This window comes from Gekko japonicus, unplaced genomic scaffold (genome assembly GCF_001447785.1).
Source record: "Gekko japonicus isolate JY-2015 unplaced genomic scaffold, Gekko_japonicus_V1.1 scaffold376, whole genome shotgun sequence".
Lineage (NCBI taxonomy): Eukaryota > Metazoa > Chordata > Lepidosauria > Squamata > Gekkonidae > Gekko > Gekko japonicus.
The window spans coordinates 300,772-317,333 of NW_015164675.1; the positions used below are offsets into that span (position 1 = coordinate 300,772).

Sequence of the window (16,562 nt, forward strand, 5' to 3'; positions counted from 1 at the left end):
GGCCATTCATAGATAATCAATAAAATACAACAAAGTGAATAGGTGGACAGATTCCAGGAGGGCCAACAGAACAAGAACAGAAGAAGGCCTCCCTGAACAAGACTGACTTATAAGCTCTGTGGAAGCTTGGAAAGTCCCGTAGGGCTCGAACCTCATCCAGTAAGGCATTCCACCAGGACGGGGCCAAGATGGAAAAGGCCCTTGTCCTGGTGGTAGCCTAGTGGACTTTTGTGGGGCCCGGTACCACCAACAAGTTGCGTGATGACGAGCACAGCATACAAAGGGGATTATAGTGAGAAAGGCGGTCCCTCAGATATGATGGTCCCAGAACGTTTAGGGTTTTAAAGGTGAGTACTAGTACCCTGAACTTGATTTGGAAATAGATAGAACCATAAAATCATAGAGTTGGAAGGGACCTCTGGGGTCATCTAGTCCAACTCCATGCACAATGCCGGAAATTCACAAGTATCTCCCCCTCCATACACCCAGTGACCATCAGTGTAGCTGCCGCAGCACAGGATGGATACGTGCATCGCAGGTTACACCAGCCAACTATCTGGCAGCTGCATTCTGAGCTACCTGAAGCTTCTGGAGCAGTAGCAAGAGCAGCCCTGAGTAAAGTGAATCACAGTAATCTAAGCGAGAAGTGAAGTGACTGTGGCATGGATCACTGTGGCAAGGTTGGAGCAAGACAGGTAGGGAACTTACTGGTGGGTTCATCATAGATGGGAAACGGCAGTCCGTGCGATGTTGGATACCTGTTTCTCAATTGACAGTGAGATATCCAACCATATCCCCAGGCTCCTGATAGAGTCCAGCAATGTAAGCGGCACCCCATCAAGAGCCAGGAGTTATATGTTGCCAACATATCCATGCCGACCCAGCCATATGACCTCGTTCTTGGAAAGATTTAGCTTCAACAAGTTTTCCCTCAACCAGTCCACCACAGTGTCTAGACACTAGGATCGTCCAGGGAGAGCAGACTCCAGCTGATCACCAAGCAGGAGATAGAGCTGGGTGTCATCTGTGTACTGATGGCACCCCACCCCACAACCCTGATGAGATCAGCCAGAGGGCGCATATCAATGTTAAATAACATCGGCGACAGGATCACACCCTGAGGAACACCACAAATAAGTAGCATACTCGGTGAACGTTGTCAACTAGCACCACTAAGTGCAGTCTCTGTCCCATACCCAGGTCTGAAGCCAGTTTCATCCAAGAATTCCTGGAGCTGCTTAGTGACTGCCCTCTCAATTACCTTCCCCAGAAACAGTAAATTCGAGACTGGGCAGTAATTGTCCTCTCCAAAGAAGGCTTCTTCAAAACAGATCAAACTAGGGCCTCCTTTAAAGAGCTGGGAAAGCAGACCTGAGTGAGAGAGACAAATTCACAGTCTCTCTCAGGGAGCATCCTACCACATCACTGCAAGATTTAACCAGCCAAGATCTAAAGGGCAGGTTGTTGGCTCAACGGCCACCAGGATCCTGTCCACAGCCATCAGGGAGAGTGGGCAGATGGTAGTCCAAGAGAGGACCTGTATAAGCCACGGAAGCCCCTGGCGCATTACCTGTATACAAACTGGCGGAGATCTCCTAGTGGAGTTTCGAGATTTTGTCTGCAAAATATGGCACAAAAGTGTCACAGCTAATAGGCAATTCCCTATCATTTTGGGACTCCACAATGGGTGAAATCAAGGACCAAACTGTTCTAAACTAGCAGACGTGACGGAGGCAGAGAAATAAGATCTTTTCACTGCCTTCACCGCCACCTCATAGGCCCTCAGTTGGGCTCTATGCTGTGTTCTCGTCACTTCATCCCGGGTCTCTCACCAGATTCTCTCAAGCCATCTAAGCAATTTTTCCATATCTTTCAGCTCCAAAGCATACCATGGAGCTAAAAGAGAGTGAGGGTGTAGAGGGCATTGGGGAGCAATGGCATCAACAGCATCCCAAAGACCGACAAACCAGTCCTCAGTCCGAGCATCGAGGAAAATGCCATTTTCTTCATTTTCTTGAGAATCAAGCCTGCTTAAGTTATTTTTAGGGAATGCCACTTGAGTTTGCAACTAAAGTTATCTCTATCAGTAATCTAACCATAACTAACAGTACAATCCTGTGCAGAGTTAGTCTGGTCTAAACCAATGGAGCAATTCTGCATAGGGTTGTACTGTTAAGTCAGGCAGAGTTTCCTACCTACTTTAAGGGCATTAGCAGGTATTAGGGTTTTTTTGAGGGGGGTGGGGGCGGTAGAATGTGAAAACCTTTATTGTAAAGTACACTCACCACCACAGTGGAACATACAGCAGCCCTGGTAAAGTGAGAGTCAGAAGCAGAGTCCGCCAATCTCTGAAGAAGTAAGCACACAATGGCAGCAACATGTAGCCAAATGCATAAAATATGCAAACACCTAATGTGCAATATATAATGCGGACTGATTTGCCAAGAATTTCTGTGCCTGTTCAAAACAAGGGATAAATTCATTAGAATTCAAACAAAAAGCCACCTAACTAGCTATTTTTCCCTAGTAAATGATGTGAAACTACCTCTGTAAGAAGAGACATAAAAATGCTTGGTGATGTGTGTAGTTCTATATTTGACCTTTTGTCAAAATTAGTATTTATAACTGCAGCAATGAGTGAAGATGTAATGACTGGGCTCCAAAGCCCTTTGCCAGCATGGTATGATTTCAGAATGCTAAATATTCTTCTCTCTTCGTGACAATATTTCCATGCTGTAGTAAGTCTACAGTATTTGTAAAGGAACAGCACACATCAGCACAGCTAAGCATTTAGACATCATAGAATATTTAAATTGACAAAGAGTTCATCTCCCTCATAATCATGGATACCTTTGGGCTGCTATTTTGCATGCAGTTAGGTTGCTTAAATACCAGAGTATTCAATGATAGTTAAGCAGCTTGTGTGAAAGATGGCAGCAAATAGAACAGAGTGGACCATGCCCTGAGTGTATAGCAGAAGAGATGCATGACAGAAATTACCGGAGACTTCAGAATAGTTTTAAGAACATCTTATACACTGCATTCATTTTAGTCTGCATGTTGAAATCCAAATCCCAGTATAGGTTTGAGACTGAAATATCCCAGTATAGGTTTGAGACTGAAATATAATGTAGAAAGTTTACTTCTACATTAACTGGCAGCTTTTGCTTTAAGCAGAGGAAAGATTAAGAGATACTTAGACCTATGATTTGCTTAGCAGTGTAGGCAGTACTGCTTGGGCTTGAGCAAGATGCCATTTATGTGTCTAACAATAACAAGGATAAGGAATAAATGGGCTACCCCAGCAACATGCCAACAGAATAAAAAGGAAAAAAATGCCAGATGATAGTTGGTTGATCTATTATTGTACAAGGTCCTTATGTGTTCTGTTAAATTTAAATTTCGTTACAATTAAATTTCATTAAAGGGGTTAAATTCTAGTCTGGGACTTCTGACCTTGCTCAGCTAATCTCTGTACATAAAAAAAATCACTGGTCATTCTCCACTAGTAAAAGAACTTAATTGCTGTGGACAGTTCCAGCACTAGGTGAATGCTTTGGTCAGTATTTACTTCATATATGGTTTATTTTTATTGTCTTGTTTCATGTCCAATGTACAGTTTAGTATGTATTATTATCATTTGTATTTATTTATTTAATTTATATTCCGTTTCCCCTGCCTGGGCAGGCTCAGGGTGGTATCTTATATTGTGTATCAAATAATATGTATCAATTTTCAGAACTAATTTTGATCCTGTCATTTTAATTAATATTATTTTTAATACTTATGTAATAATTTTTATTAAGGGGTTTTTCTATTATTTGTATTACTTGCATTAAATGTAAAATCATGTTATTATAGATTCCCCCATTTAAAGCCTGCACAGCGAAATGCATAGGGACTTTGTACAATAATAAATCAATCAACTATCACCTGACATTTTCCCTTTTTGTTCTGTGAACGATAACAAGAACATTAAGACAGTCACATACCAAGCACAAATGCAGCCACGTAATTAGAGATCTGTCCCATTCCAACAATAAGAAAGAGTGCTGAAAACATTTCCCAGCTTGTTGAGAAGACCTGGAAAAAGCCAAAGCCAGTCTGGACTCCCATTGTTGCAAACAACACATTCTTCCTACCAAACCTACCATGGGACAAAAACAGAAGGAAAAGAATAACATCAAATGTCAGTTAAACAGAGCATTATATTAAAAAGAAAAGAAATAAAGGACATTTAATTCATGCTTTTCTAATCTCAGACTAAGAGGCATTTGGAGAATCATCCCCGTTTTCAATATTTTAAACCCCAGCAGCCGTAAAATGTCCTCACTGAAGGTTCAATTGCACTCAAATGATAGAGGGAATTCATGTCTGCAAATTATTTCAGGTTTCTTATTTTCTAGCACATTCCTTCTTTTACTGTGGCCTACAGGGAACTTAACCTCTGGGGGAATGGGAGAGTGAAGACGGGGGCAGATCTATTTCTCCTTCCCCTTTCCTTGCACGTTTCTCATCAAATGTGGATTGTCACTAGGAAGACACAGGTTTAGGCCTCTGCTCAGTCAGGAAACTCACTGAATCACCTTAAGCCACTCACCTGAACCTAACTCACAAGGTTAGTGGGAAGTGGGATGATGTGTGCCACTTTGAGAGTCAAATACAACAAACTACCTGATTACAATTTATCAACTCAGTTCTGACTCAGGGTTAAAAGTCATGTATAAAAAGGGTGACAAATCTTTAATATATATACTTTACTTGTCTGAGAGTAGTCCAGATATGAAAGATCCAACCAATACGCCCACAAAAAACAAAGAGGTAGTCAAAGGTGATTTCCAGTCATTGTCACACACAAGATTCCACTGGAAAAGAAAGAAAAGAGCATTTTTACCTTACACACAATTAATTTTTTTAAAACAACCAAACAATAAGCTAAAATAATGGTGGTATCAGAATGTACATGTGGAAAATTTAAAAAAATAAAAGCTATATAGTTATGGAAGAACCAAAATTCTGATGGAGGTATTTTCCCTCCAATAACAAAACCATCTACTCACAGTATGCCCTCACAAAACAGAAACCTAGATTATATGTATGAAAATAGGGTTTTTTTAGGAAAATAGAGATTTTTATATAAAAAAACCCCTTTCAACATACAAACGAAAACATTTTCAACATTCAAAATTCACAATACAAAATATAAAATACAACACAAGTAACCGATTACAAATCCAACATCAACATCTTACGATGCACCAATGTACTAATTCCATAATTCAATATTAACAAGATTAACCACTTAACATTATTGACATTAATGATAATATTGATAACATTAATTACATCAACACCATTAATAGCTTTAATAACATTGATAACATTAAGAACATTAGCAACATTAATACCCTAATCTAAACTACCCTTTCCTACAACGAAAGAAGGTAAGGAATGTAAGGAAAGATGACCTATGGGACCGGAGGATTAACGTCTTCAAACCACCACCACCTTTTCCACCATATTTCCCTTTTTGTGTTTTTCTCTTCCCATATTTTAATTCTGTATAATGATTGCAACACCCACACAATTGTTTCTTATATATTAACCGGGGTCTTTGAACATGCTTCTGCATGTCTGTTTCTCAAAATCATTTGAAGCATAACTAAATTCAGCAACCTAACCACCGACCATGGCATTTTCATTTTTTCCAAGCCTTCGAGACAATACTGGGACCCCCCTTCTGTCCTGAAACCATCTTACTCCTGGTTGGCCATAATCCCTTTGTGGTTGCAGTCCCAAGACTATAGTCTCCCAATCCTGAAATAAAGGATATGGTCATTTCAAGACTTTTGCCACACCAGCCCATTCTCTTCTGAAAGCCACATACTTCACCACAGCATGAGCAATAGTTTCTGGAGAGGCTGAGTTTCGGTAATCATCAAAAGCCCGAACCATTTGTTGATGTTCTAGTAAGACCACACATTCTATCCTTGGACACTTCTGTTGATCTGGGGACGGGCCAAAAACCTTTGCTCCCACCCATAACACCTAGTGATAAGCTTGCCATCTAAGGTCTCTATAGAAGTAAGGGATAGTCCAGTCACAAAAGATCAGTCTGCCATCTAAAATATTTTGAAAGATTATCCTTAAGACTCCTTCCTTGATCATATGGTCGGAGCTTACTCTGACCCAATGCTGTCCAATATAATTGGCCAGTTTGGCTCTTCTTGCCAAAGCAAATCTTTTTAACCCAGGAAGCCACTATCCCATACTTTTTAATAGCTGGAACTGCTTCCACCAAAAAAACTTGATAAAGGTCAGGTTACAGCAACAGTCAGGCGGGGACATGGGTTTTTGCACAGCCACCACTCCTTACCCCAACGTGTCTCTATCCAACTACGTACAAAAGTCTCTCAAATTTGTCCATCTTGCGAGGTGGGTAAAGATGCATCTCCATTATTTTGCCACACTCCCCAGTTTGTACTAAGAAAAATACAAAGAAACCATAAACCAATATTCAACAACCCTAATCTTCCATTGTTCTGTCACCGATAAGCCACCAGTCTAGCCAATGGGAACGTTGCCGTTTTGAATAGAAATACTTTTCTTTTCACATCCAACATCAACTTTTCAAGAGGGGGAAACACTCCTGCTAAGTAATTACCCACTGACACAGTATGTAGCAAAATATTGCACCTTCTGTGCAGTTGTGAGACGCCATCCTTTCCACATCTCTAACTGGTCTAACATTTGCTGATACCATATCCTCCAGTTCTCCTTCCAACCATCTTTCTCAAAAGAAAACTAAATCCCTAAGATCTTAATTGCTGGTACTAATGCATCTTTGCTTGTTGTCTCATCACCTATCAACTCTACTGGTTCCACCGGTCTCACCGTTCTCACCGTTATCCTTGCCCTCCCTTCCTCCAACACAAACAGTTTGCTTTTCCCCATGTTTATGTTCGCTCCCGATGCTTTCTGGTAACCATAACGATGTTTCCTAATTCTCTTCAGGTCTTCCTCATTCTTCAACCTTACATATGCATCATCAGCGTGCGCCATGCTAACCAACTGAAACATCGGAGTACTTTGCGAGCTAAGGCCTTTTATTTGCTCATCCTTCCAAATTGCTCATAACAGGGGCTCCAATGTGAATACATAAAACAGAGGGCTGAGCGGACAACCCTGACGGAGGCCCCTACAAATAGAAAAAAGGGACCCTTACAGCCTTCTATGTATGGTCGTACTATCGAGTTCTCCTACAATACATAAAGAAAATGAACAAAAGCGACTGGTATCCCATACCACTTTAGAACTTTCCATAAAAACTGATGAGAAACACGCTCAAAGGCCTTGCTTTGATCAAGCTGTAGTAACCTCTGATCTTTGTTTTCTTCTCTAATTACTTCAAAAGCTTGTCTAAATGTACAAACAGAGTAAATCATTTTCCTCTCCGGGATCTGTAGTCAATATTAGTCACAATGTGGGTCGCCAATTGGATATCAGCAAAGCATCATCACCTTTGTAAATCAATGACATTAGTCCTTCTATAAAACCCTTTCCAGCTCTTTTGTTTTGCCACATAGTATTAAATAATTCCATTAGTATAGGGACAAATAGATCTTTCATTTCTTTATAAAAACTGTAGGTTAGACCATCAGGGCCCGGCACTGATACACGTTTCCCAGCAAACAGAGCCTGAACGATCTCATCTTCCGTGAAAGGTGCCATTAGTGCATCAAGATCTTCCACACTCCATTCCAGTAGTTGACTTTCGATGGAATCCAAATACACCTCTATTTCTGGTTCGTTCCAACCATCTAAATGTTCTTGATAAAAGTCTTCATAATACCTTGAAACAAAATCCATAATCTCTCCCTGATCAGTTTGAAATCTAATTACTACCAATTGTTGTATGGGCTGCCTTCGCCTATCTTTTTGCCACTCGCCTTTTTGTTAGACAGGGCCTGAGGACCTAGCAAAACTCACCAGCCGCCTTTGTTGTCTCTGACATGACAGCTTTTCACTGTTTTTGACATCTTCCCAGTCTCTCCTTGTCATAATTCAATCCTTTATCTCATCGCCACTGTATAGCCAAAATGGTCTGAATAGCATTACGATAACTTCGAAGCTCTCTCAATGAATTCCTCCGATTTACTATCTGGCAAACCCTCTTGATTGCCCCTTTCAGAGTTTCCCACCACAAAATCATGTCCTCAAATGGTTTAAGAAAATTAAAATATTCTACCTTTTGTCTCACTTCCTGTAATAGTTGATATTTTAAAAAAATCTCTGTCCTGTAATTTCCACCTAGGGATCAATTTTGTAACTTAGGTCCAGAAGCTCGTCTGCAGTAGTACATGATCCGACCAGGCTGTAAAAATTAACAACTTCTCCAGTATGAAGAGTAGAATTGTACCGCACTCTGTCTATTTGGCTTACTTAGCTCTTTTCTTTTCTCTTTATCTATCGGGGTGTAGAAGGTTATCAATCTATACTTGTAGGCCGGAGTCACTGTCGGCATCGTCAAATTAAAATCAATAACTGCCAGGTGTTCCAGACATGCATCTACAAATCTAATAATCTGAATATTCTCATTCAATTAAAAAAGTACTCCTATGCCTCTTGCCCCTTCCTCTAATTTTAGAGACCATACAGATGGGCCCCATGTCCAATCTCTCTGAGCACAACTTCTGTCCCTTGGCATCTTGATGTTTGTCTCTTGTACGACGATAATATCTGTCTGAAGCCTAGAACAATTGTAGAAAATCTCCTCTCTCCTCCCTGCCTGCTTTAGACCCCTACAATTCCATGTAGTTATTGACACCGCCATTATTAGATGTTAAAATAATAATAAGGAAAAGACAGTCAAGGACTGGACATGTACGGTACTCATATTACTTTCAAAGAATAAGGATGCCAGGCACTATACTAAATTGCAATCAATGTACATAAATAAACAAAATTATAGAATTACAAAAATATATGTTGACTGTAGCCATTTCCTGTTTTTATTTCCTATCTTGTTCCATTTATTTATTTATTGTTCACATTTATAGCCCTTCCTCCCTGCAATGCAGGCTCAGGGCGGCTCACAGACAGTGCATTAATACAGTTAAAACACATAAAAACATGTAAGAACAATTCATTATTAAAACAAATTCATAAAGTGCTGAAGATAGTTATTCAAGATGGCTTATTTCAGTGTACCGTTTATTGCATGTTGTGGGTTTTAAATTTGAAACTGCCTTGAGCCATGGTAAACAGCAGGTCTAAAAATTAAGCCAAAGATGGTACGTTAGCGTGCCAGTTCTATTGTAACAGCTGCCGTTTCAGACTGGGAGCTGGGAAACCGATTCCTCTTGAACCCCAATGAGATGAAGAAGAGCTGGTTTTTATACCCTCCTTTTCTCTACCCTAGAGTCTCAAAGCAGCTTACAATCGCCTTCCCCTCCCTACAACAGGCACCTTGTGAGGTAGGTGGAACTGAGAGAGTTCCAAGAGAACTGGGACTGGCCCAAGGTCACCCAGCAGGCTTCATGTGGAGGAGTGGGGAATCAAACCTGGTTTGCCAGATGAGAGGCCACCATTCTTAAACACTACACCATGCTAGCTCGAGAGAAATAAATAAATAAATAAATAATCCCCATGTTTCCATGAATCTCACTGGGCGACCTGGGTCAGTAACTCCATCCTACCGTAACCTAACCCAGAGAGTTGTTGTGAGAACACGGAGAGGGGGAGAAAGGGGGGGGAGTGCTAAATAAAAATAATCTGCAATCTTCTGAACTGGGTTCGAAATACAACTGCGTAACAAGACGACTCTGACAGATAGATACAGGGCACCTGAAAAGCGGGGCAGGAAAAAAACCAAGTATAAATTCTTTCAAAAGAGGATTCAGAATGTGGGAAGAAACGAAGACAGCTGTAACGTGCTTGACCAGATTCTGTGTGGCAGTGTTGCCCTGCATGCAGTGGTGTCTGTCAGGGTTCTGGGGAGGCCATCTCATCTCTCCCATAGACAAAGAACAGTGTTCCCACCAAAGTTTTCTTCAGCAGCATCCCGATAAGGCAAAAACTACAGCCGTGTTGGAAAAACTACCTAAAATACTTATTCTTAGGAGAGCTTGGATACCAATAGGGAATAAGGAAAATTGCTACTCTGGTAAATTTATCCAGCTCTACTTAGGAAAGTATGCAAAAATACAAACCGCAACTATGGTTCATGTAAACTTTGGTTTGTGAGTGAAACAAGGATTCGGCTTGCAGATAGACAGTGAATTCTGGCTTGTCTCACCAAGTCCTGCCTTCAGTGTTGTTACTCTTTCCTCTACCTGAGACCTAGCTAATACCCCTGTCTACTCCATGGCATCCAACTAATCAAAAAGCCTCACTGCATTAGCATCTCACTCACTACTGGGCACTGGCAGCACGACGGAAGGCAGGCTGTGGAATAAATGTAAACAGGATACTTGTGTAAATCACTTTACTGTTGAGATGTAGACAGTCAAGATACCACTGGCATTGCCTTTTCCCTCTTTTAGAAACATGGAAAGAGACTGTGGCATTCCAGTGTATCTAAGAGGGCAGGGATGGAGATGGAGAGAGGAATCCAAGTCTGTCACCAAGCACACTAGGAGCTAAAGGTGAGGAGAGGCTTGGAGCTAGTGTGAGACAGTTGATGGCTAGATTGGCTGGAACATAAGCAGAAAAAAAATCAGAATTAATCCAACATAATGTTTTTGTCTGTAATAAAAAATTAACCCCCATCTTTAATGTAACCCCCATCTTTAAGAACATAAGCCAATGTTGGATCAGGCCAATGGCCCATCCAGTCCAGCCCTCTGTCATACAGGGGCCAAAAATACCAGGTGCCATCAGTAGGTCCACCAGTGGGGTCAGGACACTAGAAGCCCCCCCCCAAGCACCAAGAATACACTGAATCACTTGCCCCAGACCGAGAGTTCCTATCTACACCTTGTGGCTAATAGCCACTGATGGACCTCTGCTCCATATGTTTATCTAATTACCTCTTGAAGCCGTCCATGCTTGTAGCCGCCACCACCTCCTGTGGCAGTGAATTCCATGTGTTAATTACTCTTTGGGTGAAGAAGTATTTCCTTTTATCTGTTCTAACCCAACTGCTCAGTAATTTCATTGCATGTCCACGAGTTCTTGTATTGTGAGAAAGGGAGAAAAGTACTTATTTCTCTCCCTGCTCTATCCCATGCATAATCTTGTAAACTTAAAAGAAATCTTTAATAAAAAAGGTTCCAGAAGAGAGCCAGGAAATTATTAGCCAGTCAGTCTAACATCAATACTGGGTAAGTTAGTGGAATCCATTCTTATAGATATAATTAGTAGGTACATTGATGAACAAAAGCTATTGAGGAAGTATTAGCATGGATTCTGTAAGGGAAGATCTTGTCTCACTAACCTTTTAGAGTTCTTTGAGGGGGTGAACAAACATGTGAACAAGGGCGACCCAATAGACTGGAACCAGAAGCTGTGCGGCAACTTCGGACTGCTCCAGGACTGGCTCCCGTGTAGCAGCCAAATCGCCGGTCTTTTTAGGGAGGTTCGGGACCACCCAGACCCCACTGAGCATTCCTGTAGGGGAGCTCAAGCAGGGGGCTTGAACTGGGCAATCCTGCTTGCGACAGCAGGTGGGTTGAGCCCAGATTGCCCCGATGCAAAAGATCTGGCGAGGGCATCTAATGGCAGCCATTAGTGCACAGCCGTGATCAACTGGGATGAGTGGGAGACCTGATACTCTGTGCAACTTGAAAAAGAAAACGTCTTTGTACCGTGAGTAAAGGAGAGCACAATATCTGAAGAGCCACTGTGGGTTGAAAGCCCCTTTAAACTTTAAAACTCTGACTAGAAGAAAAAGGAGAGGTGGATATTCTCCCCCGCCCTTCTTTTAGTGGCTTGGGAAAGTGTGGAACAGTGAGACAGAAAATATTTGGGGCTATAAAGAGACTTGGTTGATACTTGACAATAAACCCTTTAACAGAATATATTAAAACTCTGACCACAGTTTAGATTATAACAATTATAATTAACTTTAAAAGTGAACCCTTTTTGTTTTTCCTTGGTTGGCATGGAGTATTCTCCCTAGTTTGGGTGGACTATTTTTTTGGTTTTATTTTATTTTATTGGGTTTATTCTGGATTTCTTTTCTTAAGAATTTCAATTGAATTGCATTTTTACAACATTGACTGTATTTGGATATTATTCTCTTTCCTTTTGTAACTTGGATACCTGAAATTTATCTGTTTGGATTACAATTAAGAATTTCTTCTCTGATATTTTGGATTTATAAGTGGGTTTTTTCCCCCTTTTCTTGTGGAATATTTGGAGTTATTGCTATCTTGTGAAGATTTTCTATTGGATTACAAAGATGGCTATTTTTCACATGTGGATTACAAATGGAAACATTTAAGTCTCACTGGAAGAAAGAAAGTGGACTACTCTTAGAACGTCATTTTCAAGTGACTTAGTATTGTTTGGTCTATTCAAATAATAACCACAAAATATAAACTGTTCCTTTAGTAATGTAAATAACTTGATGAGGGTTTTTTTACTGCTTAGCTTGGGAAAAGTTATTGTATTACTGTGACAGGGAATGTAAACAAAATAAGGGCTTTGTTTATGAAAGGAGGGGTGAGTGATTCTCTGTTCTTAATAGAAGGTTTAAAATATGGCTAGTGACACGAGGAAAGGTCCTGGAGGACCATTTCCAGGACAAACAAAATCTGTGGACACCAATTTAGCTCACATTTCAATAAAGGACTTACAAAGCCTGATTCAGGAGGCGGTAGCTGCAGCTGTGGATCCTATTCAAATAAAACTATATTAACTTGTTCAACAAGTTACTACACAAAGTGAAGAGATCAAGAAAGAGATTGCAGATAACAAACAAGAGATTTCTGGTCTGATGAAAACAACTAGTAAACTGGAAACGAAATCTGAAGAAACAGACTTTCAAATCCAGGCCATGAGGTTCAAGCAGAATACTATGGAAGATTTGCTTATAAAACTGGAAATTGATAAAGCTGCCTACATATTAACATTCCAGAACATACCAAAGAAAAAGGATAAAGAATTAAATATTGACATGGCCCATATTCTTGCGAAATATATGGGTGCAGAGAACCCAGAAGAGGTGTACAATGAAACTGATGTGGCCTATAGAATGCCTTCAGCTTATGCAAGAAAAAATAAACTACTTAGAGAGGTACATGTGAGATTCCATAAGAGAGCTATGAGGGATGAGATTCTTAAAGCTGCAAATGATACTTCTCTCAAAATAAAAAATACAGAGATTAAAATATTAAGAGATTCCTTGAAGAGTACGAGAAAAAAGGAAGGATTATTTGGATCTTGCAAGTATACTAAGAAAAAATGGAATTTCATACAGGTGGTTTCTACCAGAAGGCATTCTCTTTACCTTCAAAAGGAAAAGGCACAGAATCAACTCAATATTCAAAGTAGAAGATTTCTTCAAAACATATGGAGATGACTTGGAAACACAGGAAGAGGAACAGAAAGACACAGAAGAAGAAGTTAAGGATTTACAAGAAGCAACAGGAACTACTGGACAACCTCAAAGATCTAAGAAATAAACAGTAAGGATTCTACCATCACAAATAGTCACGAGACTTCAACAGAAGAATAAAGATGACATAGAAAACCAATCACAGGATGGATAGAAGAAAAATAAAGATAATCTCAATTAATGTCAATGGATTGAATGCACCCCAAAAAAGAAGACAGATATTCTTGCAATTGAAAAAGATGCAATTGGACGTGATATGTTTGCAAGAAACACATATTAAATCTTCAGATCAAAGATATTTGGAAATGAAGAAGTTTGGAAAAGTTTTTATCTCTTCAGACAAAGAAAAGAAAAAAGAGGCCTAGTAACATGTGAACGACTACTTACATCCTGAACTAATATATAATTCTGAAGACGGCAGAATCCTGATGGTTCAGATTCAAAGACAAGCTAAAACAACTTTGATTGTTAATGTATATATGCACCTAATCAACATCATGAAATTTTTTATCATCTCTTGCATGACCTTATATCAAAACAAGATTTTGATTAAATGTGTTTGATTGGAGAGTACAATGTAGTATTTCACAGATCTCTAGACAGAAAAAGAGAAACTGGAAAACAGAAACAAGGCAATGAACTTCCTAAGAATTTTTTACAACTTACAGAAGAATACAATTTGGTGGATTCCTGGAGAGCTAGAAACCCTAAGAAGAAGGACTTTACATACTATTCTGCCAGACACAGGTCATGGTCAAGAATAGATATGTGCTGGATTTCAACAACAATTATAAATGACCTGATGGAAACAGAGATATTACCAGCAACATTTGCAGATCACAGGCCTTTACTCTTGACATTACAAGATTCACCAAAGAAGAAAAGATGGGCTTTGAATACTTTTCTTTTGAAAAATTTGTAGCAGACTCTAAAAATGATTTTCAAATGCTTGTCAAACAAAATATCCAAACAGACATTTTCATTCGAGTTGTACGGGACGCATTTAAGGCCTATGCAAGAGGTTGGATGATTAGAGAGTATGCTTATATTAGGAAACAAAGGCAACAAAAATATACGAAGATTGGAGAACAACTTAAAAAAGAAAAGATGAAACAAAATTCCACAACTGATAAACTGGAGTTCTAGGAAGTTTATGTGTCTTTTCCTCGTCTGCGTGTCCCATTTGTCTCCAGCAGACAGTCCCATGAAGTGTGCACCCCATCCCGTCAGGGAAGCATTCGTTGTTATGGTGACTTCGGGTGACGGAGGGTGGAAGGGTGCTCCCTGGAAGATATCTGAAGGGATAGTCCACCAAAGTACCGAGTCCTGTATGCTGGGAAGAGGGGATAGGATGACAGGTTGTGCGGTTTTCAACAGGTCGTAGTTGCGGATAAACCAGAGCTGTAAAGGGCGCATTTTGACGCTGGCAAAGACGAGAACCGACATAGTTGCAGCCATCAGTCCGAACAGCCTCTGAATTTGGAAGGCAGTGACAGAGGGTTGGGTACGGACGACGGTGGCTAAGGAAATGATATCTGCTGCCCTGTTGTGGGGCAGTTAAGTCATGCATGTCGTTGAATCCAGTATTGCGCCAATGTACTGTATTCGCTGGACCGGATACAATTGAGACTTTTGCCGATTGACTCATAGGCCCAGATTCTCCAATAGTGCCAGAGTCTCTGTGACGTTTGAGACCAGGGCGTTCTTGGAAGGCGCTACCAGAAGCCAATCGTCTATATATGGGTAGACGGAGATACCCTGGAGACGAAGGAAGGCTGCAACCACAATCATAGTCTTTGTGAACACCCTTGGGGTGCTGGACAGGCCAAATGGAAGGGCCATATACTGGTAGTGCTGTTGACCAATCACAAAGCAGAGGGGTGGATAGTAAGGTAGAAATATGCATCTTGGAGGTCGAGGGTGGCCATCCAGACGTGTCTCCGAAGCAATGGCATGATCTGTTGTAGGGACACCATGCGGAAGCAGTGGTAGGTTAACAAAACGGTTCAGTTCCCTTAAATCTAATATGGGTCGAATGCCTTCGTCTCTCTTTGGGACTGTGAAGTATCGGGAATAAAATCCTGTACTGTGGAGGTGTGGTGGTACATGTTCAATGGCTCCCTTCTGCAGAAGGACGGACACCTCCTCTAGGAGAGGTGGGGAAGGGGACGTGGAGACGATGACAGGAGTATTGCGGTTCTGGTGGAACTGAATTTTGTAGCCTCGGGTCAAGATGGACAGTACCCACTTGTCCGAGGTGATGTGACGCCAAGTTCGAAGAAAAGGTGACAGACGGGTTTGAGCTGACTCGGTGACTGGGAAGTCAAAAACCCTGCTTGGAGAGTTTGGCCTGTTTGGTGCGGGAAGATTGTTGCCCGGAACCGAATCTTGGTTTCTGGTAGGCGGACGTCTGGCCTCCCGAAGATGTTTGTGGTCTCCATTGTGTGTCTGGAGACTGGCGGCTTGGGGTACGCCTCTGCCAGGACCTCGACCAGGTGCGGGGACAGTATTGTTGTCTGGCAGAGGATAACACTCCTAGAGCTTGAGAAGCTTTAATGCTTTTATCTAATTCTTGTAAAGTAGAATCAGTAGTGGCATTGAAAAGTCCCTGGCCATCAAATGGAAGGTCTTCCACATAAGATCTAGTATCCATGGGCAGATTAGTATTGCGGAGCCAGGAATGTCTCCTAAGAGCTATTGCAGATGCCATAGTTCTGGAGGATGCCTCGAGGACATGCTTAGTCGTGTTGAGTTGTTGTTTTGCTAACACCATGCCTTCTTTTTGGATGACTCTGGGTGCCTGGAGTTTGTCTTCTGGGAAGTGGGTCAGAATTTCGGAGAACCGTTCCCAGAGAGTATATTGATACCTATTCATGCATGCCAAGTAGTTAGTGGCCTTGACTCCCAATGCTCCTGTAGAGTAGAAGCTTCTGCCAAAGGCATCCGATTTCTTACCTTCCTTGTCAGAAGGTGCAGAGTCTTCCTTCATGGAGTCACAGGA

The 16,562-nt window shown here is 41.0% G+C and overlaps 1 protein-coding gene across 1 annotated transcript in view; it reads right to left on the reverse strand.

Moving 5' to 3' along the window:
- The window catches only part of SLC22A5 (solute carrier family 22 (organic cation/carnitine transporter), member 5), a 64,658-nt gene that overhangs the window by 13,853 nt on the left and 34,243 nt on the right, over nt 1-16,562 (reverse strand). The window contains exons 2-4 of the mRNA XM_015409271.1: nt 4,762-4,865; nt 3,993-4,147; nt 2,286-2,457 (exon numbers count right to left, since the gene is read on the reverse strand). Of these exons, the coding sequence (XP_015264757.1) occupies nt 2,286-2,457; nt 3,993-4,147; nt 4,762-4,865 (431 nt within the window). The remainder of the gene's footprint in view (nt 1-2,285; nt 2,458-3,992; nt 4,148-4,761; nt 4,866-16,562) is intronic.